The sequence below is a fragment of the Mercenaria mercenaria genome, chromosome 12 (assembly GCF_021730395.1).
Source record: "Mercenaria mercenaria strain notata chromosome 12, MADL_Memer_1, whole genome shotgun sequence".
Classification (NCBI taxonomy): domain Eukaryota; kingdom Metazoa; phylum Mollusca; class Bivalvia; order Venerida; family Veneridae; genus Mercenaria; species Mercenaria mercenaria.
In genome coordinates this window covers 3,145,947-3,173,899 of record NC_069372.1, presented here as the reverse complement: position 1 = coordinate 3,173,899, position 27,953 = coordinate 3,145,947, and the positions used below count along the sequence as shown (strand labels likewise).

Here is a 27,953-nt window from a genome sequence, read left to right as displayed (position 1 = left end):
TTATATATGATCAATTACTCATGAAAATATTTTACTTTCCCTGATACAGTTTTGAACTGCTTAAAATATTTGAATGTTAATATCATCGCTGAGATTCCAGTCTCCAATCAGTAAGGTGTGATGTGTTACGGTGCAATAGATGGAAGTATTCTCAAGAAGACAGACTCTGATATCACTATAACAGTGACATTCAAAGAAGAAGTAATAATTACTATCCGTAAGACCACATTGACAAAGAGGTGATGGATAGATTTTTTTCTAAACAAATGCTGGTATAGGGAGCTGCATTCAGTACGGAGACGAACATGATGGACTTGCCTTTTCCTATCGCCTAGTTTTTATACTTTTAAATGTATTCCCATGAATCCTCTACTTTGATGATGTCGTGGGTACATGTAAATCTCTTTAATTTTATGGCTTCCCCAATTTTGTCCAGTCTGGTGTTCCGTACTTTTGCCAAAACACTCCAATACTTACAAATGATCCAAGGGAAATAAATCATCGCAGCCTTAAGTTCTTATGGCATGTAACTTATTTTTACCAATCACGATCTGGTCATTTCAAAGCTCAATGTTTTGAAATGTTTAGTTTTATACTCTGCGAAGTAATCAAACTATCTTTGGATATATGAGCTGGTCATTTTAACTTTAGGAGTTGAACTAATTCCAACATAACTTTTCGGTGTGGAATAAGTAGTATGTAAGGAAATGAATCATAGGGAAAAAAACTCCTTAAAAATCACAAATTTCAAAGCATGACTTTTGAGATATTTCATCTGAAATTCTGAAGTAACGTCTACATCTAATACTCACAGAAGCTCGGAGTCATGATCGTACTTTTTTCCTGCGCGGTTTTGTCTTTATATCACGACCGAAGCAAGGACCAAACTCAAATAATATGGTTTTATTTTACCCAAATCGTAGCTTTCATAAGTTACCGTCAAGGTGCCGGCAGACTGAAAAACAAAGAAGTATACTTTAGTTTGTGAGTAATTTTTAAAAGATATAAGGGATCATATTCGTTCCGTCAATACATAAAGACCGGATAAGGCCGAAAAATCTGCGTTCCCGACCTCGAGCTCCTGTGGATCTGAGGTTTCGCATTGGATCTGAGGACACGCCATTGAGACTCACGTTCACCAATCAGAGCCTTGCTTACAACATTAGTTGAAGTTTAAAAAAAAATCTATATTAAACCTGGGATTCAAGTTTTCAATATGTGGTTCATGTTTCTAGTAAGAAAAAAGGAAAATGGTCTCCTGAAGCAAGTGGTCTCTTACTAGACGTAGTTTATTTGACTAGTTTATTTTAGAGAAATACACGTTATCTATCTCTATTAAACTGGCTGCATGCACCGCACGTATTCAAAGTGTTGAAGTGATTTCTCAACTTGACACTGACAGATAACGGCCGAATCATTGGGATCCTTTTAAAATATATATAAATCGACAACGCATTTTTATATGTAGGTTACGGAAAGAAAATCTAAAATTAAGGAAGAAGTGTACTTACAAAGAAGGTAGATTTACCGTGTGTATGAACTGTGTGATAATTTTGTGTGACTTTTTATACTGTAACATTTGGAATATTTGCAAAAAAAGTTGAAATTCAGTGGTATGAATAATTTAACTTATAGTAGTATAAGCAATTTATAACTGTTTTGATTCATAGATGAAATTTATAAATACACCATATTGACTGAAATCTAAATATTGTTAACTTAGTATACGGGCACATATCAGGCACAGGTACACAGAAAATGACGTCACTCGACCTTCAGCTATTTCCGGAAGTAAATAAAAATGAAAGTAGACAGGTTGAAGTCGATAATCAGGGGTCACGCGCAGGGGTCACACCGCCTAAATATATGCGCGTGGACTTTTATATTCTAACAGGGAGTCAATTTTCAGCACTTTCTGACGATTCGAAAATAGTTATTTAGGGCTTGAGCATAACATGTCAGTTTTTCATCTACGTAACAATATTTGAATTCGGATTAAACAGAAATCCCACAGGGTTCGGCGTAACGGAACAAGGGTATGTGGAGGTCAAATCGTTCAAAAGGTCCTTTTTGGTGTTATCTGAAAGTGTCTGCATATGTGTCGGAAGTAAGATATTCCCGTATTTTAGAGCAGCAGACCCAGACATTTCAGAAATGATTTCAAAATTGTAGATTCCATGGAAGCGCGAAAGTGCCATCAGACGCTATTAATACGTTTTATTACGTTACAGGTACGGAAAGGTGAGAGTAATATTGATCATCGCGAGATATTGTGCTGCTCATTTGATTAAAACAGCTGTTATAACATACATTTGCGACCCCAGAACAATAAAGTGAGCGATTACCTGGCATGTATTGAGACTGACGGAAGTCAAAAGTATTGAGTACGACACAAGTTGGTAGGATGTGTAGGCAGATGACTGGAAATGTACATATGGGAAATATTGTTGATACATGTATGGATGTAGTTATTATAATCTGTAGAAAGTGATAGTGACGTGCCCCCATCTTTTGAAGAATAGGGAGTGTATTGTTTTGGGCATGCATGTCCAGACCATTTGTTTCCAGTCAACACCTACAGCTTGTGGAACTTGTAAACTCTCGAGCGGTGTTTTTGCCACTGATGTTCCAAAGCGATGCCTTGCTGCTTTTCTTCTTGAACGTTGCTGCATCCGTGTCTGTTAAATGTGTACATGCGCTCGGTCACCGAGTGCGTTTATGCAGTTGCACCTGCTCGTGTTTCTGTGTTGGGTGCTGTAATGGCGGCTTCTTTCTTTGAATGTGGGTTTTCCTGTTGGATCTTTGTCCGAGGTGGCCCGGGGATCTAGTGGTAACACGCTTGACTGTCAATCCAGCCTGGCCCGTATTCATCAACGTCCAAGTCTAAGCTTTAGACGTTTTAGAGAATTTAACTCCTTTTCTAATGTATCTATTTACCTGGAACGTCGCACACCTTTTTGTTATAGTATATATATATATATATATATATATATAGTAGAGAGAATTTTTACGAACTAAATCACCACCACAATATGCCAGACCAATTACGGCAAAGCGCCTAGCAGTACAAACGAACACGCACATGCCACAGCAAGTCCACTAACCCAATAAGATTAGTTTCGATGCTTCTTTATATACGAGCCCGAATTGTACTACACATTCCTACTGGTTCAACATTTGCATATATATACTCAAATCTCTGTTTTCATGTCTCACAAATCAGTAGTGACTTTTTAGTCTTTATAACTGATTGGGACCAGTTAATATTTAAGACAAGTTTTCAAGGAAATCCATGCTTTATTTGAAAAAATAAATATTTTAGCACTTCAAAGTCCAAGTCTAAATCGTTGGTCAATACGGGCCCAGAGGTCTGGGGTTCGAATTCCGGTCTTGGCACTGGAAACTTGTGAGATGCTTGTGTGAGTCTCCAACCTAAGTGGCCAATACTGGTTCTTCCAGGAAAGACAGCTTTGCTAGTGCCGGTGCTACACACCGGGCACGTTAAAGACCCACACTGTCTTTTCGCAAAAAGTTAGGTCAAGTTAGCCGGACATGCTTGTATATAAAAGAATTCTCTCTATCTGTTCTAGGACATTCTCTAACTCTGTCCCTCTAGTCTGACAGATAGATCTGTGTCTGTACAAGTAAAGGATTAATTTGGTGCCAAGAGCGACTGCCTTTGTATGTAAAGTGCCTTTGTACATATTTGTCTTGAGAAGTGCGCTGTATAAATCTGGTATACTATATCTAGGTACTCTTGTTGTTTTTGGGCTCAGCAGAGCAAGGCCTCAGCGACACTGAAGCTAAACACAGGAGATTGTTAAGATTGTGCCTACGACTGTCACACTTTAGGACAGTAGATTATGTCGACAGGTCAAGGTCACAGGGAGATATAGACTGTATTTTTTTCACATCACATGAGCCCATTGATGTCAAACTTTATAGGATGGTTGTTTGTGGTCAGAAGATGGTTACTATTGTTTCAGGGATTAAAAAATCAAAGGTCAAACTAGCAGTGATTTTCAGACTGAAATACGTAAAGTCCTCCAGCCGTCAAACTTTAAAGGGTGATTGACTAGTACATGTATAAGTTAATATCCCATTTTTGTAGGGGTCAAAGATCAAGCTTACACCGCACCTTAAAAAAGCTCCGATCAGTAGTGCCTGCAGCCGCCAAGCTTCATAGGATGACTACCTGAGATCATCCTGCAAGTTTGACGAGTGCAGGCCAAGGCAAACTGACAGTTACCGTTTTCAATTTTCGATTTCACTTTGACCTTTGACCTACTAACTTCATAACAATAGCTTTTATCTGCTGACAACAGACAATCATCTTATTTTATGTAATTGTCACAGATTATTGAATGGAATCCAGCTGGTTTGCCGACGGATGAGCAAAACCAGTTTACTTTCTGTTCATTGAAGAACTTGTGATATAGGTGGTATCTTCAAGCGTTTGACTAAACAGACTGAAGTAGAGTATTCAGGAGATTCACACCAGCGAAGAAGAACAGGAAATGGGTATAACTCCTCTAACATGTATTAACTGAGTAGAAAACACAGAGTTGAGAAACATTTATTTTATACATTGTTTATTGTAAATGATTTTAACTAATCTAATCATCTGAAATATTCAGTAAAAGTAGCCTAATTTCTGAACAACTGCTTAGAATAAAGCCTGATCAATGACTTTAAAATCTTCCCAGACGGCAATAACAGGGTTGCCAACCCACGTGACTTTGAGGTATCGTACCAGAAAATTGCTCACATCAGGTAACATATTCATTTCCTTTCTACTTGACAGATTTTCATCAAATTAAGAAAATGGGTGCTTTTGTCACCACAAAGCATCTGTCAAAAATGCTCGGTACTTTTCTCAAACACTTCGCCCAGTTTTTTTTCATTGACTCAATGTGTTTGGAAACGTACACACTGGAATATGGGCGAAGTGTTTGAAGACGGTATTGATTAAGTCTGGCAGCCATTTTGTTCCTAGGAAAACACGCATTTTTCTGTCTTTAACACTCTTTATTGTACCAAAATCCGTCAAGTAATAAGGAAACTACACACAACACCGTTACATGAATCGAGCGATTTTCCACGTGTATACCATACCGAAAAGTCACGTGGGTTAGCGGCCCTGAATAAAATCTCGGGGGAAGTTAACATTAATTTTTAAATTTTGAAAATAGGATCAAAGAATGAATTACTGGAAGAATATGGGCAGCTGGAAATGCAACTGTTGAAGTTGAAAGAAAGATATGACGATATATGTTCCTCCGTCGTTCAGAGAGCATCGGCAGAGTATTTAAGATGCAAGAATCATTTCATTCTGAGACGAAAAAACGAAGTCAAAAGTATTATCGAAGGTAATGTATAGAGAAGCGGTGTTTTAAACGATAAGTCAGCACTATAGAAGAGCGTATATGTTATGATTAAGATATTTATTTTTCTGTCTCAGTCTTAAAGTCTACATGACGAGGCACGCAACCATCCTACGCAGGACCAAACAGTAGGGACTCTAAATCAAAACAAAATTATATGTAACTTGTAACTTGATAAAGTATTCAGCTGAAATGTTTATTTTTACACAGAGGGAGAAATCAAATTTCGAAATAATTGGACAAAAAGTTACTTAAGCAGTAACACGGGAATTCGCTTGACCACTAATCATTTGCAAAATTACATTTTGATTGATTGATCTATTTATTTATTTCGTTGTTGGCCGGAGAATGTGGTAAGAATTGTTCTCTGGAATGGGTCTAGCTATGATTGGTAGCCCTTTAAAAAGTCAGTTTTATATAGAATATATCTAGGGAATACTATTTATTGTAGTGTAACCTACATTCAGTTTTCTTTTTACTCTTTTTACTGTTTTTACTCTATAGGTTGTATTAAAGTCTCGGTTTTGCAAAAGTTCCCACAATATTCTGACGATGAACAAGACAAAGGTGAAACACCCCGTAAAGGACTTCTAACGGTTGCAAGACAATTTTCGTGTACAATGGGAGACGTACAAGCTGTTTTGGGTATAACTTTTAAACTGGTACTTAGCTTTCTAAAATCAAGATAAGTAACACTAATAATTTATCCATATTTTCTGTACACTATGGTTCCGTCGATAACTTCATGGCAATAGTTCCGTCGACAACTTCATGATAAAGTGCTGCTTCAAAAACTATCGCGTGTAAGGTTTACGTGAGGCAAATACGGGTATTGGATCACAAATACGTAGCCCGATCAGCTACTGGGTCCAAATAGCCATTAAGTCCGGTCACAGCCTAACTCCTGTGTTCTTAAAAATGTAAATTCTAAATTTCAGAAATAAAACATAAAGTTAGACACATGAAAAAGGCGGATTTACAAAGAGAAATTGAAAAGACGAAAACAGAATTATCCGAAATGAATAAAAAGTTTGAAAAACTACTGGAAGAGATAACAACACTAGAAGGAGATTACAAAGCGTCCAGTCATATCCGCATCTTTTACAGGCGGTATTTAGAGAGAAAAAGTATGATAAAAACTTTCATCAGGGATTCAACTCAGTAATGGTAACGGCTTTCTGGACTTGAAAAAGACGTAACATTAAAGTCTATATCGCAGAAGCATGTTAAAAATGATGCATGGAACATGGAACTTTCAGTGGCAGAAAAATATGTTGAAACTATGTCTCAAATTACATTGGCCTTTAAAATAATTGTCTGGCTGATTGACATTGTTTGTAGACTGACATTGCTTTTAGAGTGACCAATTACTTTGACTGAAATTATGTGATTTTGGATACAGTATCGCATTTATCAGCAATTTCGGAAGGTCCTCTGATTGCCAACTTTACTTGTAGACGTGGTCAATATGTATAACAGAGATCTCTTAGGAACCATGTCAAGCATCAGATGGCACTGGACTGAAAATGCTTCAGCTCCTACCTGACAGGACTCGAACCAATTATGCTGCCGGGTCAGATGGCGGTGGATTTTGGGCCAGTCATTCTTCGACAACGACCAGGATTATTATTCAGCTCAGATCTAACCTGTATTTAACATCTTAGGACTTTTTTAATTGAAAATGAAAACAACTTACAGATATGTTTTAGACGATAGTCGGCGCAAGACAGATTCATCAATATATGAGCCGTGCCATGAGAAAACCAACATAGTGGGTATGCGACCAGCATGGATCCAGACCAGCCTGCGCATCCGCGCAGTCTGGTCAGGCTCCATGCTGTTCGCTTTTAAAGCCTATTGGAATTGGAGAAACTATTAGCGAACAGCATGGATCCTGACCAGACTGCGCGGATGCGCAGGCTGGTCTGGATCCATGCTGGTCGCAAAGCCACTATGTTGGTTTTCCCATGTCACGGCTCATATATACGATTTAAGGTAAAATCAGTCTCCTTGTTGGATCCTTGAATTCGGATACAAATACTTATGCTGCTTTTATCTTTTTGACTTTTACATTGATATACCCAGATGCATGTCATTCGTGAAAGCTCTACATAACAAGAGTAATAATGGAACTAAAAATAAAATTTAATGTGTAGATACAATGTATGTGATTCTGATCTATTTATAGTTGATGTTTATATTGGTTTTTTTTTCTTCTATCTAAAGAAGCCGATGAGGAATGCTACAACCACAAGACCTATTCCTGCATTCAAATTTAAAATCTTCGACCAGAACCTATTCTCTTTCAGAAACACTTTCTTCTGTGCGGCCTGTTCTTCTAAACTGTGTTCTTCGGCTTTTTTCGGAATTCCACAGACAAAATCCGCCCATCTTCGACAAGTTCCGCCACTTTCCGCCTCATCATCATCTGTTGCTGACTGTTCTGTTACGCCTGGATGCACAAAAAGCCAAAAAAGGAGATAACCCAAAGAAATACATTGACATATTTTCTTCGATCCTTTAGTCACCTTTGAAAGAATTAAAGTTAATTAAACACTATATTCCTCCCGGATTGCATGAAAATATTCCAGAGGTTTCTTCACTTAGTATTTTATAACCAGAATAATGTGTAAATAATCTGCAAAAAACAATGGCCAACATTTTTAGTCATCTAGTATATGAATTCTTTCGCTTCAAACAAATTATTAAAAGTAGCGGTTTTCAAGCGTATGAGAAATGTAATTTTATAAAATATTGAAAGCTTCTTTATAAAACCAGTGATATAAATAACTAACGTTACTAACCATTTGTTCTTGGTTTCAACGTCATTTCGTTCACTTCAGTAACATCAATATCGTCTGCTCTGAAACGTGTCCACCATGTCATTCCTATCAACTGTGAAATCAGAAAACACACAAAACCATGATTAGGTTATTGTAACTAATAGAACTTTCCTTTCGTATGATGTAATTTGATAATAAAAATCAGGAACATTTTGATACATTTTCTGTATCAAGCATTTCTGTACTAAACATTTCTGTACACAATCATTTCTTCACGAAACGTTTCTGTACGAAAATTCTGTACGTAAAACATTTTCTTTCACTTGAAAGTCACAGAACATTGTCAGTTTGAAAAGATATGAATTTTATAATTTAGTATATGATAGAGATGGTCTTGGTACCCAGCTTTCAAGCCTTCGACCTTGACTACATTCCATTATAAAAAGGAATATCATAGTATAAATCAATTTAAAAATAAAAAGTATATATAGGCCTACGCGTTTCAGACATGTCCATACAAAGAGAAAAGCTATAAAGTGTATGTCTGATTGTCAGCTTGGAAATTGCATATTTTTCATAAACTTATCTACCAATGAAAACTTACATATTTACCTTTTCCTTACCAAGCGGCTTGGTCAGGAGACTTATTATTATGATGGCTAAAGATGTAATAACCAAGTTCATCTGACAAAAATATGTATAGTGCACGTGAAGTACAACAGGCGGACGTGTTTCCGGTTCGCCGCAGTCAGGTGCTGGATATACAAAATCTAACACCATTCGTATCACTCCGCACACGTGACCAATAACGATTCCCCAAAATGCTCCCTGAAACAGAATATGTACAGTTTTTACACAGGTGAGCGAGGATTGCTGAATTTCGCACAAGAAAAATAACAGTGTAGAATTTAAATTTATATATTCATGTCACAATATTTACTTAAAAATATTCCAAGACTGTATAGTGTTTTTTTTCGCGTGGGCACATCAGTTTTGAATTCTTCAAGCAGGGTAAGAACCACAACAAATGGTCATTTACGGTCTCTCTTAAGTAAATGTTATCTTCTTATAGATTTTATTATATAACACCATATACATTTATAAAAGAGGTGAAACCTTCCTCGGACAGTCTTTATCTAGTTAAGTAAAGAAACGTAAATTACCTTATTGCAACGATCACATGTTCAAGGGCAAAATTCGGAGAACAATTATGATGAAAATGTTTGATATATTCGAGTTTAGTTAACAAACGAAACCTACATGTTCGTTCATCCGCCTCCACAGAATAGCAAAGAGAAAGAGAGCACCTATTGGCGTCCCCAGATATCCCTGTACAGCCTGTATATACACAAACAGCTGACCGCTCTGTGAGGACTTAACTAGCGGGATCCACAACACACTGAGGCCACACATGACGGCAATAAACACCCTGAATGTATATAATAGCACAACACACTGAGGCCACACATGACGGCAATAAACACCCTGAATGTATATAATGCCACAACACACTGAGGCCACACATGACGGCAATAAACACCCTGAATGTATATAATACCACAATACAATGCGTTATCGAGAAATTTTCTAAATTTCACGTTGAAAGGATAAAATTTAATCACACTCTTTTTTTCTAATTATTACATTATAACTGCTTTAACCGCGTAAAATAATATATCTGTCTGTTCAAGACAAATGAAGTAGTGTATATCTGTTTCTTCCACATTTTTCTAAACCACAAATAAAACCTTAATTACTTCATTCGGTCAAGATGTTTATTGTGGTCCTGTATGTAAAATACCTTCCGACGATAAGAAGTTCCCGTTCTGTTGCGTGTTTCCTTATTCGTCTCCAAAGATCCATTGTGAACAGGGTACTGGATGAGTTTAGAATGGACGTTAGAGAACTCATAATGGCTGACAACATCACTGCCATCAATAAACCGCGTAAACCTGTCAGACAATAGAGAATGGACGTTAGAGAACTCATAATGGCTGACAACATCACTGCTTTCAATAAACCGCGTAAACCTGTCAGACAATAGAGAATGGACGTTAGAGAACACATAATGGCTGACAACATGACTGTCATCAATAAACCGCGTAAACCTGTCAGACAATAAGAGAATGAACGTTAGAGAATACATAATGGCTGACAACATGACTGTCATCAATAAACCGCGTAAACCTGTCAGACAATAAGAGAATGGACGTTAGAGAACACATAACGGCTGACAACATGACTGTCATCAATAAACCGCGTAAGCCTGTCAGACAATAAGAGAATGGACGTTAGAGAATACATAACGGCTGCCAACAACATCACTGCAATCAATAAACCGCGTAAACCTAACAAACAGCAAATAAAAATGGTACCTTCCCTAATTTTCTTAATCATTTATGCATGGAATATGTTGTATAATAGTTAATTAATTAATGATGCCAATAATAACAATAAATTCTTGAGAAACAAAGCATGGATCTGTAAGCCCCGACTGACTATAAGTCCCGTCTGACTGTAAACCCGCCAGACCATAAGCCCAATCTTTACGTAAGGCCCGTCAGATTGTTGAAAAACGGCGTTAAACCAAAACAAACAAAAAATTATTTTATCAACTGTTCTCATTAAAGCGCTTACCTGTAGGCATAAGGGAAAGGACGAGTTTTGGGTAAGCAATATTGGAGCAGCCGACAGGGTTACCGCATACTCTGTTGCATTCTTCAGGATCTACACACCCAACCTCATCTACAAGATAAAACACTTCCGTACAGTTGAGTGCTACATTTTATGGCGGATTTCTTTTAAAAGGTACTCATATTTATTTCGTTAGTTGGGTTTTCTAAAATCATTTAAAGCAAGCAGTTTTTTAATCGGCTTAAAAGAGATTAATATAAGATGGCAGCAATTTTGTTTCAACGAGGGCGTAAACTGAGGATTAAAAATATCTTTAAACATTAATTTTGACTGTTTTTCCTTAATATGGTAAATAAGGTCTCTATTTTTTCCAGCTAGAATATAAGACATTATCTTGTTATAAAACCTGTAGAAAAAAGTATTTGAAAGGGCTAAATACTTTATCTAGCAGTGTACAACGAAATCCTGTTTAGCTCATATCGTGTGTAGTCCGTCGTGTTTTATGCTAAATTCTTAAACACGTTTGAATAAGTAAACAAAAGAGAATAGCACAAAAGAGATATTCTCATTTTTCAAAAAGAGTTTAAGCCGCTGATCAAGTCTATACTTATCACAATGTTATATAAAATTTCATTCACCAAAAAATTTGTTGGAGTTACAGCTAGTCTTTTGTCCAATAAAAGGGAGATTACCTGGCTAGTCTATGGTCCAATAAATGGGAGATTACCTGGCTAGTCTGTGGTCCAATAAAAGGGGATTACCTGGCTAGTCTATGGTCCAATAAAAGGGAGATTACCTGGATACAGAGAATGGTCCAATAAAAGGGAGATTACCTGGATAGTCTATGGTCCAATAAAAGGGAGATTACCTGGATACCGGGAATGGTCCAATAAAAGGGAGATTACCTGGATACAGAGCCCTGCTAATCATTCCAGGCCATATCATGATGAACAGTGGAACTATCTTCAGATATCCCGCCAAAATTGCCCCGCCTTTCGCATGCGAAAGGTTCTTAGCAGCGAGAGTTCGTTGTACTATCACCTAAAACATAAATACATTCTTTTAATGTTGTAATGACATGTAGTATATTTTTATGCTTCTCCAATCTTCAGGGAAAAGTAAAAAAAATGTCGTGTGGTTGGCCAGTCAAAGTTTATATAGATAGTATTTTGTGACCACTCTGTATATTTATATATTTTTGAATAATTTTCAAATAACTCAATGTTTGGTCAAATGCCATCATGAGACGACGTGCAGAAAGCAACGTTCAGTCATGCCGCTTAACGCTTAGTGTTACATTTTGAGAAATAAATCCAAACTACATAAAATCATAGAAAGGGTTGTTTCGCATGAAAATTGAGCAGCATGTAAAGCATGTATATTACTCTACAAAACAATTGTCAGTATATTTATATATATTTTGGATTACGGAATAGGACTGCATTAAGGGGCCACACTTTTGGACAGTTCAACGCTTTTAAAACTACCATTTTCAAAGAACTGTTACATAATATTATCTCCATTTTTATGCATTTGCAACAATGTCCCAGTGCTGAAATTTCATATAACTATGTGGAACGTAGCTTTCAAAAAATGTTTATTTCTATTTATTTATAAATGTCATTCATTTTTTAAAGGGGGACAACTTTTTCAGAATATTTTAAGTATCAATCGTACGGGACAGTACAGCAGTAGATTTTTGGTAAAGATGCTGTTCATTTATAAAATATTGCTGTGTTTTGATGATATACCCCTAAATCTTAATTGTCACAGTGTACGGTGGGACCAAAGGTCAATAGGATTATATGTGTTCATGTTCGCTGTGTACTTTTTACCCATTTGACGAATTACATAAGTGATTGCCATGAAAAAGACAACATACAGAGCGCAACGTTTAGTCATGTTATTGCATATTGTTCAAAGTTCCGTATGAACGAAGCAGTAGAGAGTTTGAGATAACAAACTTCGCCTTCCCCTTCAACGTCTCTCATATATATTTTGGGTAAAACGTCACCGATATGCGTGTATTTTATTTATATCATACGTTGCTACTAAAGTTTTCCATATAATATCACGTAAGCCTAAGACTTCTCTTTATTACTATGCGAAATAAAAAGCTTAGTTTCGGGATTTCTGCTTATTAAGTTATTTGATTATCCATATAAATAATTAGATTAAATTTGATGCGAAACACTATCAATAGGTATAAGAATAATGAAGTTTTGTATGGCTAATGATTTTAACTAAATACATTGAATTGAACCTGGAAGTATGAAGTTATCAACCGATTTTGAGAAACTTTTGAGATTTTGTTCAAACTTTAACTTCTACGGCATATTTGTGTCCCCAGGCGGTATCGATTATACTAGATGGGCCTTTTTGTCGTATGAAGTGAAGTTTTGAACGTCCGAAGATGTGATATCACGAAAGTCGAAACTTCATTCTTTTTACATCTACTCTGTCCACATACTCGGCATCAAAGACTGAAATCTGGATGGAGGCACATGGCATGACAGTCATTTTACTTGAACAATAAATTACGCGCGATGATCATTTGGTGGAACATTTTATTTTCACATCCAAATAAAAACAATCTGTTTCTGTCGGACACTTAATACGACAATTGCGTTTTAATTATAAACATATAATGGTACTAGTAAGACGGAAAATTCTTCTGAAGTATCAGACAATTTCAGATCTAGGATATCATGATGAGAGACGTTTCCTGTTAGCCGTATGGGATAACTCCATTCTTTAAATGCACGGAACCAGAGCCTGGCAGAGGGACATTGTGGGTTAATTCCCCCTTTGATTCTTACATTTTACAAAGAAAGTCGGTCTTGAAACTCGGTGTGACCCTACTCTACTGAAGTGGGTGACGCCCTCTTTAATGTTGATGTCCCTCTAACCAAAATTCCTGGATCCGCAGATGCTTTACTTATCAAATAGTATCTTAAAATCATATTGTGCTGTCTGAGAGTTTGGCATTATACACAGTCATACAGAGTGTCATTATCACGTTGATATGATCATTATAGGTTATTAACTTTGTATGTGGATATATGCACGAGTTCTGCAGCGGTAATATTGCGCGACTTTAGGAGCGCAATATTGTCCGCGAAAGAACGAGTGCATATATCCACATACAAAGTTGATAACCTTTCTATTACATATCCACTATCAAATGATTAATTTATATCTAAATTATCGTTCTGTCACGAAAGACAGGAAAAAATACAGAAAAAAATTCTCCGAAAACGCAATAAACAAATCAAACTGACGCGCATTAATATTTTTATGCGAAAATGACGTCAACTTGTTGTCGCAACGTGCGCGTGGATGCCATGGACGTCACGCGATTCTTTCCATTACAACGTTAAGAAAACATTCCACGTCCTATATTAGTCCAACTCATGACGTAATTATAACTTTCATTTCATTTCAGTTTGATAAATTACTACGTGCCAGTATCTAATAGGTCAGATTAATCAAAGTGTAAAAGTAAACAAAATGTTGCATAAATTACAAATTAAACTAACACACAATAGCAACAAAAATCTAAAGAAACGAGATCCGCAATGGACGGACCGTCAGGGGAGGTAACTAGAATTACGGATTGGGACTAGTCCGATATGAAAGCGTTCAACGTCATGATATGGAAAAATATTGCACGATCGCGGTCCATTGAAACCCAATGGAAAGTAATTTTAGGTATGTAATAATCATTTTTATTTCCTCTCATGTATGATTTACAATCGTGCATTGTTTACTGACTATACTGACACAATTTTATATAAAACCTAAATGTTTGGAGCAACACTAACGAGTTTTTACATTGTTCACATTGTTTTATCGTGTTTTTTTTTTTTGTTGTTTTTTTTTTTTGTTGTTGGTAATCGCTCTAATATCCATGCGATGATTATATTAATTGAAATGTTTTTTTTATTTAATTTTCATTTTTTCATTTTTAAAACCTCTTGTAAAATTCCTGCCCTTTCGGACAATTGGTATCAAAATGCACGAAAAAAACGATCATAATTACGGATAAGTTGAATGGGCGGATTAAAAGAAGTAAGGTTCATTCTAATGTTTGAAATCTCAAGGAATTTTAATCGAACTTCATCTTCATACGTTAACTTCGCAAGAGACGTTGAAGGGGAAGGCGAAGGTTGAAATCTCAAACTCTCTAGTATGAGAAAACGTGCGTCTTTTCAAAACATTTCAGTTATACCCGATTTTATGACACTAGGTGTGCCATAATGGCAAGGAGGCACAACCTCTAGCTAAAATGTTTATCTTTTCCAGAAACTGGACTGATTTTTTTCATAATACCAAGGCTTTCAGAATGAAGCCATGGTAATGCGATTTGGTATCCATTGTTATTAGACCAGCAATGTCATGTCATACACTCCCACTGAAGTAAACCTTTTATCGTCTATCATTACTTGACATATATAAGTGTCACGTAATGTTATAGTTATATATGTCACGTAATAATAGACGCTAAAAGGTCTAAGGTGTGTGCTATTGACCTGTCTATAGTTCAACAATAAATTTTGCTGTCTGAGGAAAAAAATGAAAATTCATTCTGAAGTTATGTAATAAAACACTTATTGAATGACTTGCCAGTGAATAATAATAATAATAATAACAATAATAATAATAACATTAATAATAATAATAATAACTTTATTTAACGAGGATAAAATATTTGGCAATAGCCAGTCTAACATAATTATGGTCCTCTAAAAATGATTTGAAAATTCTATCCCCGGTGTTTAACAATGCCACTCAGTACAATTTGGTGATTAACAGTAGTTAACAATGAAATACAATTTTCAAAATTTAATGCAGATAGAAATGATAACTTTATGGAACCTGCAATGTCTGAGAACTCACGAATGGGAAGAATGAAAAAATGTACACAAATACAATCATATTGTGGACTGTGGCGGTCGTGAAAAATGAAATGCATACATCAGGAAATATGGAAACGAACAGCCAATACAGCACCCTTCCCCATGAAGCTGTTTTATCCTAACTGCTGGATACAAGTGGTTACAGCCTTACATAGAACACCCAGACGGACTGCAGTACCTGAACTTTTGACTGATGATTTGTCTACATTAACCACCATACTCTGTTGTGAAAGCATCATTTTTGAATTTTTCGTCAGCACAATTTTGTAGCTTTGTTTCGACAAAACTAGACCGGGCAACAGTTTTGACTATTCAACGGCAACCAATTCAATATGTATATAATATAACCCAATGAAACCATACTTGATCACAGCACCAGTACCAAAGACATCCGAGTGACGCTTGTAGAATTAATCCAGGCCAGGGTTGGTCTGACGTCACTGGGTCACGTAGAAGATGGAATGCGTCACTGGGCGGGGCACCACACGTGCTGTTCTCCTCACGTATCGACGGGTAGGCATCCATATAGAGTACCTCTAGTTTGTTATACCCTCCAACTTTATCCATGCCTACATTTGAACAAGACAGATATTTTGAGAAGACCCTATAGTACTACAGCAAGATTGCAACAATTTAGCAATCATTTGTACTTGTACAAATTGGAATTAGGAGTTAATTTCAATAGGATTTACATAATTATTGCATTAAGACTTGGGGGTTTATTTGCAATATCCTCTTCTTCAAAGTCAATAATCCAATGGATGTCTATACCAATAGGAGAAACTTCCCGTTCGGGAAACAATCTATGGATTTTCCCCCAGCCTCCCGAACGGGAAACTTGATACTAAATATAGTAACTTTCTTCCTGTTCGGGAAGCAAAATCACCAGTCATTACCTGTTCCTTTCAAAGAATCAAATGCATAAGAATATTTATGTCATCAAATAATTAGATAAACCATTGTGGACCTGAGAGGTTTTTCTTAATTTTTACCGTCCAATTTTTTAAATGTCCTGGTAAGTTGTTTTATTAAACTTTTGAATTTCTGTGGCAGGTTGAATACAGACTGCACATTTTATCTCCTGTAAAAAAACTTTGCTATACAGTATATGAGCTGTGCCATGAGAAAACCAACATAGTGTCTTTGCGACCAGCATGGATCCAGACCAGCCTGCGCATCCGCGCAATCTGGTCAGGATCCATGCTGTTCGCTTTCAAAGCCTATTGGAATTAGAGAAACTGTTAGCGAACAGCATGGATCCTGACCAGACTGCGCGGATGTTGGTTTTCTCATGGCACGGCTCAATTATCTTTCTAGGAATTTAGTTTAGTTTTGTTTACTAGTATGTCATCTTTGCATATTGTAAGAATACCCCAGCAAAATAACGTTCCCACAAATTTACTATAAATTATATATCTCAGTTTCCCGATTGGGAATTAAAGTTTCCATTTCGGCAAGCTTTGGAATTTAGAAATTCAAAAGTTGAATAGAATTTAATTAGGACATTTCAAAAAATAATGAACGGTTGAAATTTAAAATAGATTTTAATGTTCACAAATGATGTATTTCATTCAAATAATATATGTGCCATGTATTTTCTTATGCATCGAGCCTTTTGAAAGAAAAAAAACAAAATCGTGACAACAAGTTACTATATTTAGTATCAAGTTTCCCGTTCGGGAAGTAAGGAAAATCCATAGCCTGTTTCCAGAATGGGAAGTTTCCCATACTGTATACGGTGCCTCTTGCGGGTTTCATTACCAATACTTGCATGACATGAAACAAACACTACGGACAATGTGACATGTTACTGAATACTGAGGTAGACAAAAATACATTACTTATTCCAATGAGAGCAAAGGCACCGATCGTCATGATGGCTGTCTGCAATGTATCAGTATATATAACTGCTGCCAAACCACCTGAAAATATCAAACATTTTACACATGAAAAAAAAAATCAATGTGTAAGGTAGTTTTGCACGTTCAGATCGAATTGTTTTCTACAATGTAGAATTTGATTAAACCCTGATTTTTCAAAACTTCAGGATATACTAAGAAAATTCAGCAAATAAAAATGATAGGGTCGTTTGCTTGATATTTTGCTAGACTGATTTGAAAAATTCGGACCTCACGCAATTTCGGGAGTCTATGGGGAAATCACAACTTTCTTAACATTTTCGCAAATAGAAATTTTTCTACAACGTAGATTTTAATGAAACTTCTCATAATCGTAAATAAACATATGGTGTATAATGTAGTGAAATAAAATGTATGATCCGTGTGCTTGTTTATGAGATATCTGACCGCACGTTTCAGGCTGATTTTAAGACATTATTTTGAATTATTTAACGTGTCAGATGTTTTAATATCATATTTATTTTAATTTTAGAAAGACAGTAACAGTACCATTGTAAAAATTTACTAACGGGTTGCTATTTCATAAAATGATTTTCATTTCCGTACGCCGCATCCAGGTTTTATGTATATTTATGTTGGGTGTTGTAGCACTATTTTCGTTATGGCGTTATTTCCGTGTAGGGATAACGCATGTTTTTTCGTGTTATAACATCTGCAGAATCCCGAGGGATTGGTTGGTACCCGAGCCCGTTAGGGCGAGTGTACCAACGATTCCCGAGGGATTCTGAAGATGTTATAACACGAAAAGAACATGCGCTAACGCTATTCTAGCAGAAAACGCGTAAAAAACCAGGTGAATTAATATATTGTCCCTCAGCGTCATTGAATTTCCAGGAAATGCGCGGTATTTAAAGTCTACGTTGTTTTGTCACGTCGACGTCATTTCATTTTGAATTATCCGTTTTGGGGCCGTCATGCGTTTACGCTTTGCCACGGAACATGCATATATAAAAAGGTGTTATAACAGCACGTGAGCGCGAGAATCTCTCTGTTAGCACACGTTTTCTCTCCTGTTGAAACACCCCCGAAAAATAACAAAAACAGCAGTTTTATGCTAGAATGTTAGATGTTGTAGCGTTATTTTCGTGTTTAATGTTGTAACGTTATTTTCTTGTTGGATATTGTGCTGTTATTTCATGTGTTATTTTCGTGTTGGATACTATGCTGTTATTTCATGTGTTATTTTCGTGTTGGATACTGTAGCGTTAACACACACGCTTTACATCTGCTATCACAATAATGCTTTATCAAAATTGAGCCGTGCCACGAGAAAACCAACATAGTGGCTTTGCGACCAGCATGGATCCAGACCAGCCTGCGCATCCGCGCAGTCTGGTCAGGATCCATGCTGTTCGCTTTTAAAGCCTACTGCATTTAGAGAAACTGTTAGCGAACAGCATGGATCCTGACCAGACTGCGCGGATGCGCAGGCTGGTCTGGATCCATGCTGGTCGCAAAGCCACTATGTTGGTTTTCCCATGGCACGGCTCATATTATAATTTGTACTCAATTTTGCTTATCTTTGGTAACTTTACTAACACTCGCATTCAGATTCGAAGTTTCATGGAGATTCTATAGTTGTATATATTTGTATTTTTTCCAGATGCTCTTATTGTCATTTGGTTTTGACACTACTAAAAATAACTTTGGAATACATTGTGCATGCAATCAACAACAACATAGTTACTATCTGTATTTTTTTTAAGTTCGTTCGGTTTTAAAATGTTTGTAAACATTTAGCCGTTTAATGACCTATATTTCAGGTTTTATAATATTAAACAAGTAGATTTCAGTACTTACTATCCCAGTAGTGCACTAAATAACTTTTGATTTAACTTGTTTTTTTTTTACATGAAAACAGTTTCTCGTCTAAACAAACAACTTATTGTTATATACAGGTATCTGCGGTTGCTTGGCTTCGCAGGAGTGTAAAATGTTCTCCTGCGATTTTAATCTGAGGAAACCATAGATATTATTGCATATGACAGCAAAATTCCTAGAAAGTGACATTATTTGGAGGTACTTTTTTTCTATGTTGACATCATACAGTCAAAGTATCATACTACAATATAACAAGTTAGTATGGGAATACTGTCACCTCACTTGGTAAACAAGATAACTATCGTTCTGATTTTCATTTTTAAGGTAAATAAACATCCGGATTTCTTTTTGTATTATTTGTATTATTGAGGTGTATGTCAAGGTGAAATTAAGTCCCATCTAGTGGGATGATTTCATATCTTCAATGCAAGACACAGAGTAAACAAAATAAACTATCGTTGTGATCTTCATTCTTAAGTTAAAAAAAAACAATAAAAAAACCAAAAAACATCCGGATTCGTTTTGTATTATTAAGGAGTATGTCAAGATGAAATTCAGTCCCATCAAGTGGGATAATTTTGTACCTTCAATGCAAGACGCAGACAAATGTAAAGGTTACATTTCTGTTTCTTACTCCAAAACATTTTTAGTGATTACTGACTTGGATATGTTTAGGTCTTATTAGTAGGAGATACGAAAAATACAAAGAACCCAGGGAGATACTTTTGCTATTTGTGAATAGATACATTGGCAGTGTGAAGCATCGATAATCGAGATTTCTCTTTCCTTCTTTCCTGGAAATTAAGACCCAGTACTGACCTTTTATAAACTATAACTTGGGTGGTAACTCAGAAATTTCCAGTGTCCGGTCCGGAAATTTAACAGCGGACCATCGGATTTACTGTCAAGCAGGTTATCACTAGACTTAACAAGCCAACCATTCCGATGTTTTTCCCAGGGACAACTTTCATACTGTTTTCACACTGTTTCAAACAGGAAAAGATGGCTCTTAGGAAGGAGATGGAGTCTATAAGACTTGTCTTTCGTTCTAATCCTTTCCATCAACTGTACTTGTAATATGTTTAAACCAAAGAGGATTCTGAGATAGATTTAACAAGATTTACGATACGTACAGGCCACCACACCATGCTTCTTCCCGCCAGAAAGTAACTGCGAACACTGCCTCTGTTTGGTCGCCATAACGACTGAAAAATTAACAACAGAAATTTGAAAAAATGTTTCCAAAACAGCAATGCAGCATGAGACATATACTGGAAATGTGCGTATCTTTTGACGATATTTTGCCACGGTTTTCAAGTGTTAACCCGATATGGCTTTATCGCGTGAACTTTGATCTAACGGGTTATCCTAAGTATTGAGATAAGATTAATTAGGAAATAATTGAAACTAGTTTACAAATTTGAATTAATGACTATAACTAATGTTACTAATGGACAATCTAATGGTTACTTGCAATTAAACCACAAAACAATGACAAGAAGTATCTTAACGGTGAGCCCCATATTTTGTGGGTGGAAAAAAGATCAAACAAAAGAAAGCTTTGCTTTACATGAAAATTGAACACCATATAAAACATGTATATTACTCTACAAAACAATTGTCAATTTACTGACATAAACATTGAATTCTGGAAAATGACTACATTAAGGGGCCACACTTTCGGAGAGTTCAACGCCTTTCAAGTAAAACCTCACCATTTTCAAAGAACAGTTACACTTTTTAGATGCATTTGCAATAATGTCCCAGTGTTGAAATTTCACATAACTATGTAGAACGTAGTTTTCAGCCATTGTTTATTTTCATTTCTTTACAAATTACATTCATTTTTGAGAGGGGAACACCTTTTTGAAAATAGTATCCAGTCGTACGGGACAAGAACGGTAGGACATGTAATGGACAGGTAGATTGTTGGTAAAGATGCTGTTTGTTTATCAAATATTGCTGTGTTTTGGTGATATACTCCTAGACCTTAATTGGTGTCATGAATATTTCGGCGATGGTCAAATGGTTACCATCAAAGTCTATGCAAAATATCGTCTTTACTGTTGGTCAATGTTGCTATACGATCGAATTGTATATCTGATTTCAAGTTCCATTCTTTGAAATGCACTGGCGATTGTTTCTCTTTCTCCTCAAAGAAAACTTCCACGCTGCTCTTAATGTTATAATATCACGAGATAATTCAAAAGTTGTCCAAATGAGCAATATGCATAGTTCGCGGTAAGAAAATAACGCGACTTCTGATGTTAAGTCACAACAATAAAGGGAGGTAATCAGAAACAGTAGATTCCGTAAAACTTTCTATTTTGTTGGTTAAATACTGAGACAAACAAAGAATATCGTGGAAAACTATTGCAAAGATCAGATAACAACAGGAAGTTAAATAGTTTAAGTTCATCTTCCAAAATGCATGCATTCATATAAACAATAAACCATTACGAATGTAAAAGAATTTACAAAACTTACCCAGAATCCTACTGCCAGCACAAGTATAAAATACACAGCAACAACTAGGATATCTCCCCAGTGGTTCAGACCTGCTATTGAGGATGAATCAGCCGAACCTGATTTCGGTGTAGTTGACATCTTGTAGCTGATCTGCTAGTCTTTGTATATATATATTTTAACTTTAACTGAACAGCTAAGTTATCCACTGATGTTCAGGTTAGTAAACTGTACATGAATATTAAACTTTCATTTTCAACACATATAGGTATACAACTTAAAAAGAAAAACAAAACGTTAAACGTTAATTATTTCTCGTTTAAGTGTGCGAGTACAACATTTGTCCAGGTGTAATTGTGTTTAATACAAACGTTGGTGATGCAAATAGAGCTTATCTTCCAAACAAAATTAATACATCCCGATTCGTAAACTGTATCAAGATAGTAGAGGGCTTTAAACCTAGTGAAACGCAAACGCGTCTAACTGGGACGTCTGTTCGATTTTACGGCCCCCTACTCGCCAAGTAAGGAATTGATGGACTATATAAGAATGCACAAAGTAAGAAAAAACAAATGTTAACCCTTACCATGCTGGACAGGATTGATTCCACCTTTGCGACCAGTGTAGATCACGATCAGCCTGCACATCCGTGCAGTCTGATCAAAATCTACCTGTTCGCTATTCAGTCAGTATCTTTTAGGTAAGACCCCCTTTTAACAGTTAATGGTACTGTCCAAATTAAAAGATGATAATGTGCATTATAGAAATTTAGCAGGGTAGGGTTTAAACAACGTCAAGGTAGTTTATAATATAGCCCTATATACTTCGTACACGACAAAAATAAATTAAATTAAATGCATTTTTTACCGCAATCAATCTCATCTTAAGAGGATCTGACATAAATTTGAATAAACAGAAGACAGCGTAGTTGGTAAATTGATATCTGTTATCTTTAAATGGTAAAATAAATTCATGCCCTTTTAAGGGTTTCATACTTTATCTTGGAATAACGTTTCATTTCATTTAAAGCGATAAGATAAACAAACCTCGTTAATAACTGCATATGTGCGAGGAATGACTGGAAGTCATGATTAAATAATCAATGCCTTCGCATAAACCGCAAATTCTTATATCCCCATTTTATTTATACCCAACTTCATTTTTCAGGGTAGTAATGAACTGAGCGTCATTCGAATATTTGACGTCATATTCCACTCTCACCGGTCCGCGCGCCAACCGTTGTTTAATGCAGAATTTGAAACGCTGTCAAAAAAAGTCGAGTCATCGTAGAATAGTAAATTATAAATTGCTATAAAACGTGAATTACGTAAATCAGCAATTCCTACTGAGGCAGTGGCTTGAAGGGTCACTGCACGTGCATTACGTCTGTGCTCAGACCCAGTGTTTTGTTCACAGGAGATAACTCGTGAGGCTATTCAAATTTTGTATAATTATGTCCCATTTCTTCTCAAAACATAATAATCAGAGCCAAGACTGATGAAGTCAGAATATATAGCAGAACTTTTTTTCTAAAAAAAAAAAATTGTCTGGTCGGTAGCCAGATAAGTGCATTACCGGCACAAGGTTTGTTCAAAACAAGAAATAGGTTTCCTTATAAAACGAGACGGGCGTTTCTTTGTTTGTTTTTTCGTTTGTTTTGGGTGTAACGCCGTTTTCCAACAGTATTTCAGTCATGTAACAGCGGGCAGTTAACCTAACCAGTGTTCCTGGATTCTGTACCAGTACAAACCTGTTCTCTGCAAGTAACTGCCAACTTCCCCACATGAATTATCAGAGGTGGAGGACGAATGATTGCAGACACAATGTCTTTTATCAAATCGTCACGGAGAACATACGCCCCGCCCGGGGATCGAACTCGTGACCCCGCGATCCGTAGACCAACGCTCTCCCTACTGAGCTAAGCGGGCGGGCTGACGGACGTTTCGGTGTTAAAGTTTAGAACTTTGGATAGGTTAAATTGGAGTCCTTTGCTAAATAAATTCATACAAGAAGATAAAAGGAAGACGTACAAGTTTTTTATCATTATTATTGATTTCCTGATAACTAAAACTCCATTAATGCCCTTTCATCTTATGCAAGCATGTGAAAAGGGTTCGTCGTGTAAACGAGGAACAGCACCATATTGGGCATGATCTGTAGACCACAGTGACACAAGCTTGTCTAACTGGAATGTAGAACAAAATAAACGAGGCCCTCCTCCATTAAACCAAGGGGGACAAAATCCCTCCTTTTTGATGATTAAAAAATTTAAAATTAAACTAAGATGAGCAGAAATAAAAGAATACAAACACTTTTCAAGATAAGTATCGATTCTAAACGGAACGAAGAGAAAATTTAGATATAAGTGAACAAAAAACGACAGGGGTGGATTTTGTCCAACTTGGTCAAAGTGAGCAGGTGAAATTCTGTCCGAGAATATTTTATCCATTTTCCGTTTATCTGGCATACCTTTAGCTCAGTGTCTTCCTCGAGATAACAAACTTTTACTGCTATTTTAGAAAGTAAAGCTTTTCTTAAAAAAACACTTTCATATACAGTATGGTAGAAATTTAGACAATGCAAGAAACAAGCTACACGATAAATATCAAAACCTTTAATGGGTGAAATAACAATATGCTGGGATGATATATATACAGTGTATTGCCATTACTTTTAAAACAAATAAAAAATGTAAAACAAATAACAAACAATAAAATTTACGATCCAACACGTGCATGACAATGGGGCTCTTAATCCATTGCAAGGCATAAATAACACCATAAGTTAGCTTTTATTAGAATTTAAATTGCAAATATTTTTCTTATCTTACTACTTATTCACTACAAGTGTTTGACAATGTTTTCATGGATTTATCTTTATATCATTTGTCAACTCGTACAAGGTTTTGCAGGAAGCATGAACATTCGAGTACAGATTAGAAAAAAAAACCTAAAACGAAATTTTCTGAGCCCGTACGAAACAACTTGTAAAATCAAAAACTTCGATTTAAGAACTTTCTATACAGATCTACCTTTATAGTAAATTTATAGCAAGTTTAATTTTCTGAGACGAATATGGTGTCTCTTCTGCCTGCACAACGCCTCTCCTACCAGACAGATACTCCTTGCTTGGTTACACCCCGCCTAGCCTCGCAATACCCATTCACGATCCAAGAACACCCTTATTACACTAGCAACGCCCCTCTTGGCCTAAAATCACGCCTGGCCTAGCAACGCCCTCCCGACCCAAGAACCACCTCCTAGCCTAGCAACGACCCTCCTGGCCCCAAGACCACCACTCCATGCCTAGCAACGCCCTTCCTGACCCAAGAACGCCCTCCTAAACTAACATCGTCCCTCCTGACCCGAGAACACACCTCCTAGCCCAGCAACACCCCTCCTGACTCAAAAACGCACCAACCCGCACCACCCTCCTGACCAGTGAATATCCCTCCTAGCCTAACAACGCACCTCCTGACCCAAGAACACCTCTCTTATCCTAGCATAAACCCTCCTGACCCAAGAGCATCCCTCCTAGCCTAACAACGCCACTCCTGACCCAAGAAAACCCCTCCTAGCCTAGCAACGCCCCTGCATACAAACTAACATCTCTGCTGACCACCATAACCTAGATAACAAGAGGGCCAAGATGGCCCTAGGTCGCTCACCTGTGTAACACACCATAACAGTGTAAATATGTTTTACCTTGTGATTTCATGGAGACAAATATTCTGAATCTTTTCATTAAGATTGGTCCAAAAACGTGGCCTCTTGAGTGTAAACAAGCATTTTCTTTCATTTGACCTAGTGACCTAGTTTTTTACCCAACATGACCCAGATTCGAACTTGTCCAAAATTTCATGAAAACAAACATTCTGACAAAGTTTCGGGAAGATTTTGACAAAAAATGGCCTCTAGTGTTTATACAAGCTTTTCCGATGGTGTTACCTAGTTTTTGACCCCATGTGACCCAGATTTGAAATCGTCCAAGACGTCATGATAACAAACATTCTGACCAAAATTTATGAAGATAGAATAAAAAATGTGCCCCCCTAGGGTGTAAACAAACTTATTCTTTGATTTGGCCTGGTGACCTAGTTTTTGACCCCAAATGACCCAGATAAAAAGTCATATGATATTTCATGCAGACAAACATTCTGACCAAGTTTCATGCACATCAAATGAACAAGAATGTTAACAATCTTCTCCTTTGATTTGACTGGGTGACCTAGCTTTTGACCCCATATGATCCAATTTCAAACTTGGCCTAGGAATCATCAAGATAAACATTCTGACCAAGTTTCATGAAGATAGGGTCATAAATGCGGCCTAAAGAGTGTTAACAAGCTTTTCCTTTGATTTGACCTGATGACCTAGTTTTTGACCAGACATGACCCAGTTTCGATCCTGGCCTAGAGATCATCAAGATAATCATTCTGTGCAAGTTTTATCAAATCAAAGCATAAATGAAACCTCTATATGGCTGAAATGGCCAAAATAGAAAATTTTGCCCCATTCAGGGGCAATAACTCTAGAACCTATGACAGAATCTAGTCGGTTTTCGAAAGGAACCAAGATCTTATTGTGACTTAAGTTGTGTTTTAAAAAAGGTAAAAATTACCAAATTTTGGCTCTTTTAGGGGTCAATCAGGGGCTGCAACTCTGGAACCTTTGATTGGATCTGAAAAATTTATCACGGAATCCAAGATTTATTGTTGTTGAAGATATTTTGCAAGTTTGTATCAAATCAAATCATAAATGAAGTCTCTATATGGCTGCAAAAGCCAAAATAGCAAATTTTTGCCTTTTAAGGGGCCATAACTCTGGAACCCATGATGGGATCTGGCCAGTTTTCAAAAGGAACCGATATATCATGCCAATAAAAGTTGTGTGCAAGTTTGATTAAGGTTGATTGCAAAATGTTGTCTATCGTGTTCACTAGCCAAAAATAGCAAATTTTGGCCCTTCAAGGGGCTATAACTCTGCAACCCATGATGGGATCTGGCCAGTTTTCGAAGGAACTGAGTTATTATGCCAATACAAGTTGTGTGCAAGTTTGATTAAAGTTGATTGCAAAATGTGGTCTGTATCATGTTCACAAGCCAAAAATGCCAATTAAAGTTGTGTGCAAGTTTGATTAAGGTTGATTGCAAAATGTTGTCTATCGTGTTCACTAGCCAAAAATAGCAAATTTTGGCCCTTCAAGGGGCTATAACTCTGGAACCCATGATGGGATCTGGCCAGTTTTCGAAAGGAACCGAGATATTATGCCCATACAAGTTGTGTGTAAGTTTGATTAAAATCAAATACAAAATGTGGTCTCTAACGTGTTCACAATGAAATTATGGACGGACGGACGAAGGGCGATCATAAAAGCTCACGCTGTCACTATGTGACAGGTGAGCTAACAAAGAAAGTATAGAATTAAATATGTGTAGTCATGTTGTATAACATTTAACTATGACCCAGCATTTTGAAAAACCAAACTCAGTCTTTACACATGGTCATCTGATATGTGGAAATTGTCCTCACTGGTATAAACAACATTTATACATAAAACAACGATGCTTCTTATGAAGCAGAAAATGTACAAAGACAACATATGCTCAAAATTTAACATGAAAATCATGTTTGTCATATGTAATTTACAAAAGACTGGAAAACTGATACAAAATATATATCAGAGGATGATGATTTCTTTGTGTTGCAATACGAAAAGCCTGGTGAAATATATTGTCAAAAAAAAAATGGCTTTCCTGCTTTTCTAAAATTTGCACCACATTAATTTATCTTTCACCTCTGCTGGTGTCTGCCCTTAATATTAGTAAAAGCAGTAAAAATATTATGCCGGTTAGCTGCTATGTATCAGTATATTATACAAATGATACAATTTTTCAACTTCTTTTTACATAATTTAACTTTAACAAAACAGGTGAACGATTTGCTTTGACTGAAAAAAACTGTAAAATTATAAAACAAGTATCAAAGGCCTGAATGGCCTGAGTCGGCTAATGATTGATGTACTGAC

The 27,953-nt window shown here is 36.5% G+C and overlaps 2 protein-coding genes across 2 annotated transcripts; one reads left to right on the top strand and one right to left on the bottom strand.

Moving 5' to 3' along the window:
• The first annotated feature begins 4,340 nt into the window (after positions 1 to 4,340).
• On the top strand, positions 4,341 to 7,561 carry LOC123534755 (uncharacterized). Its single transcript, XM_053518992.1, has 4 exons — positions 4,341 to 4,521; positions 5,193 to 5,369; positions 5,889 to 6,029; positions 6,323 to 7,561. The coding sequence occupies exons 1-4, from the start codon at positions 4,518 to 4,520 to the stop codon at positions 6,547 to 6,549; spliced, it is 549 nt and encodes a 182-aa protein (XP_053374967.1). The 5' UTR covers positions 4,341 to 4,517; the 3' UTR covers positions 6,550 to 7,561.
• LOC123533971 (sodium/glucose cotransporter 4-like) lies at positions 7,512 to 22,371 on the bottom strand. The gene is made up of 12 exons (XM_053518907.1): positions 21,948 to 22,371; positions 20,549 to 20,665; positions 19,536 to 19,593; positions 17,562 to 17,642; positions 16,084 to 16,289; positions 11,707 to 11,842; positions 10,805 to 10,912; positions 9,969 to 10,119; positions 9,428 to 9,596; positions 8,780 to 8,995; positions 8,189 to 8,279; positions 7,512 to 7,836 (listed from the first exon to the last, which is right to left on the bottom strand). The coding sequence occupies exons 1-12, from the start codon at positions 22,065 to 22,067 to the stop codon at positions 7,601 to 7,603; spliced, it is 1,689 nt and encodes a 562-aa protein (XP_053374882.1). The 5' UTR covers positions 22,068 to 22,371; the 3' UTR covers positions 7,512 to 7,600.
• Between the last annotated feature and the right edge of the window lie 5,582 nt (positions 22,372 to 27,953).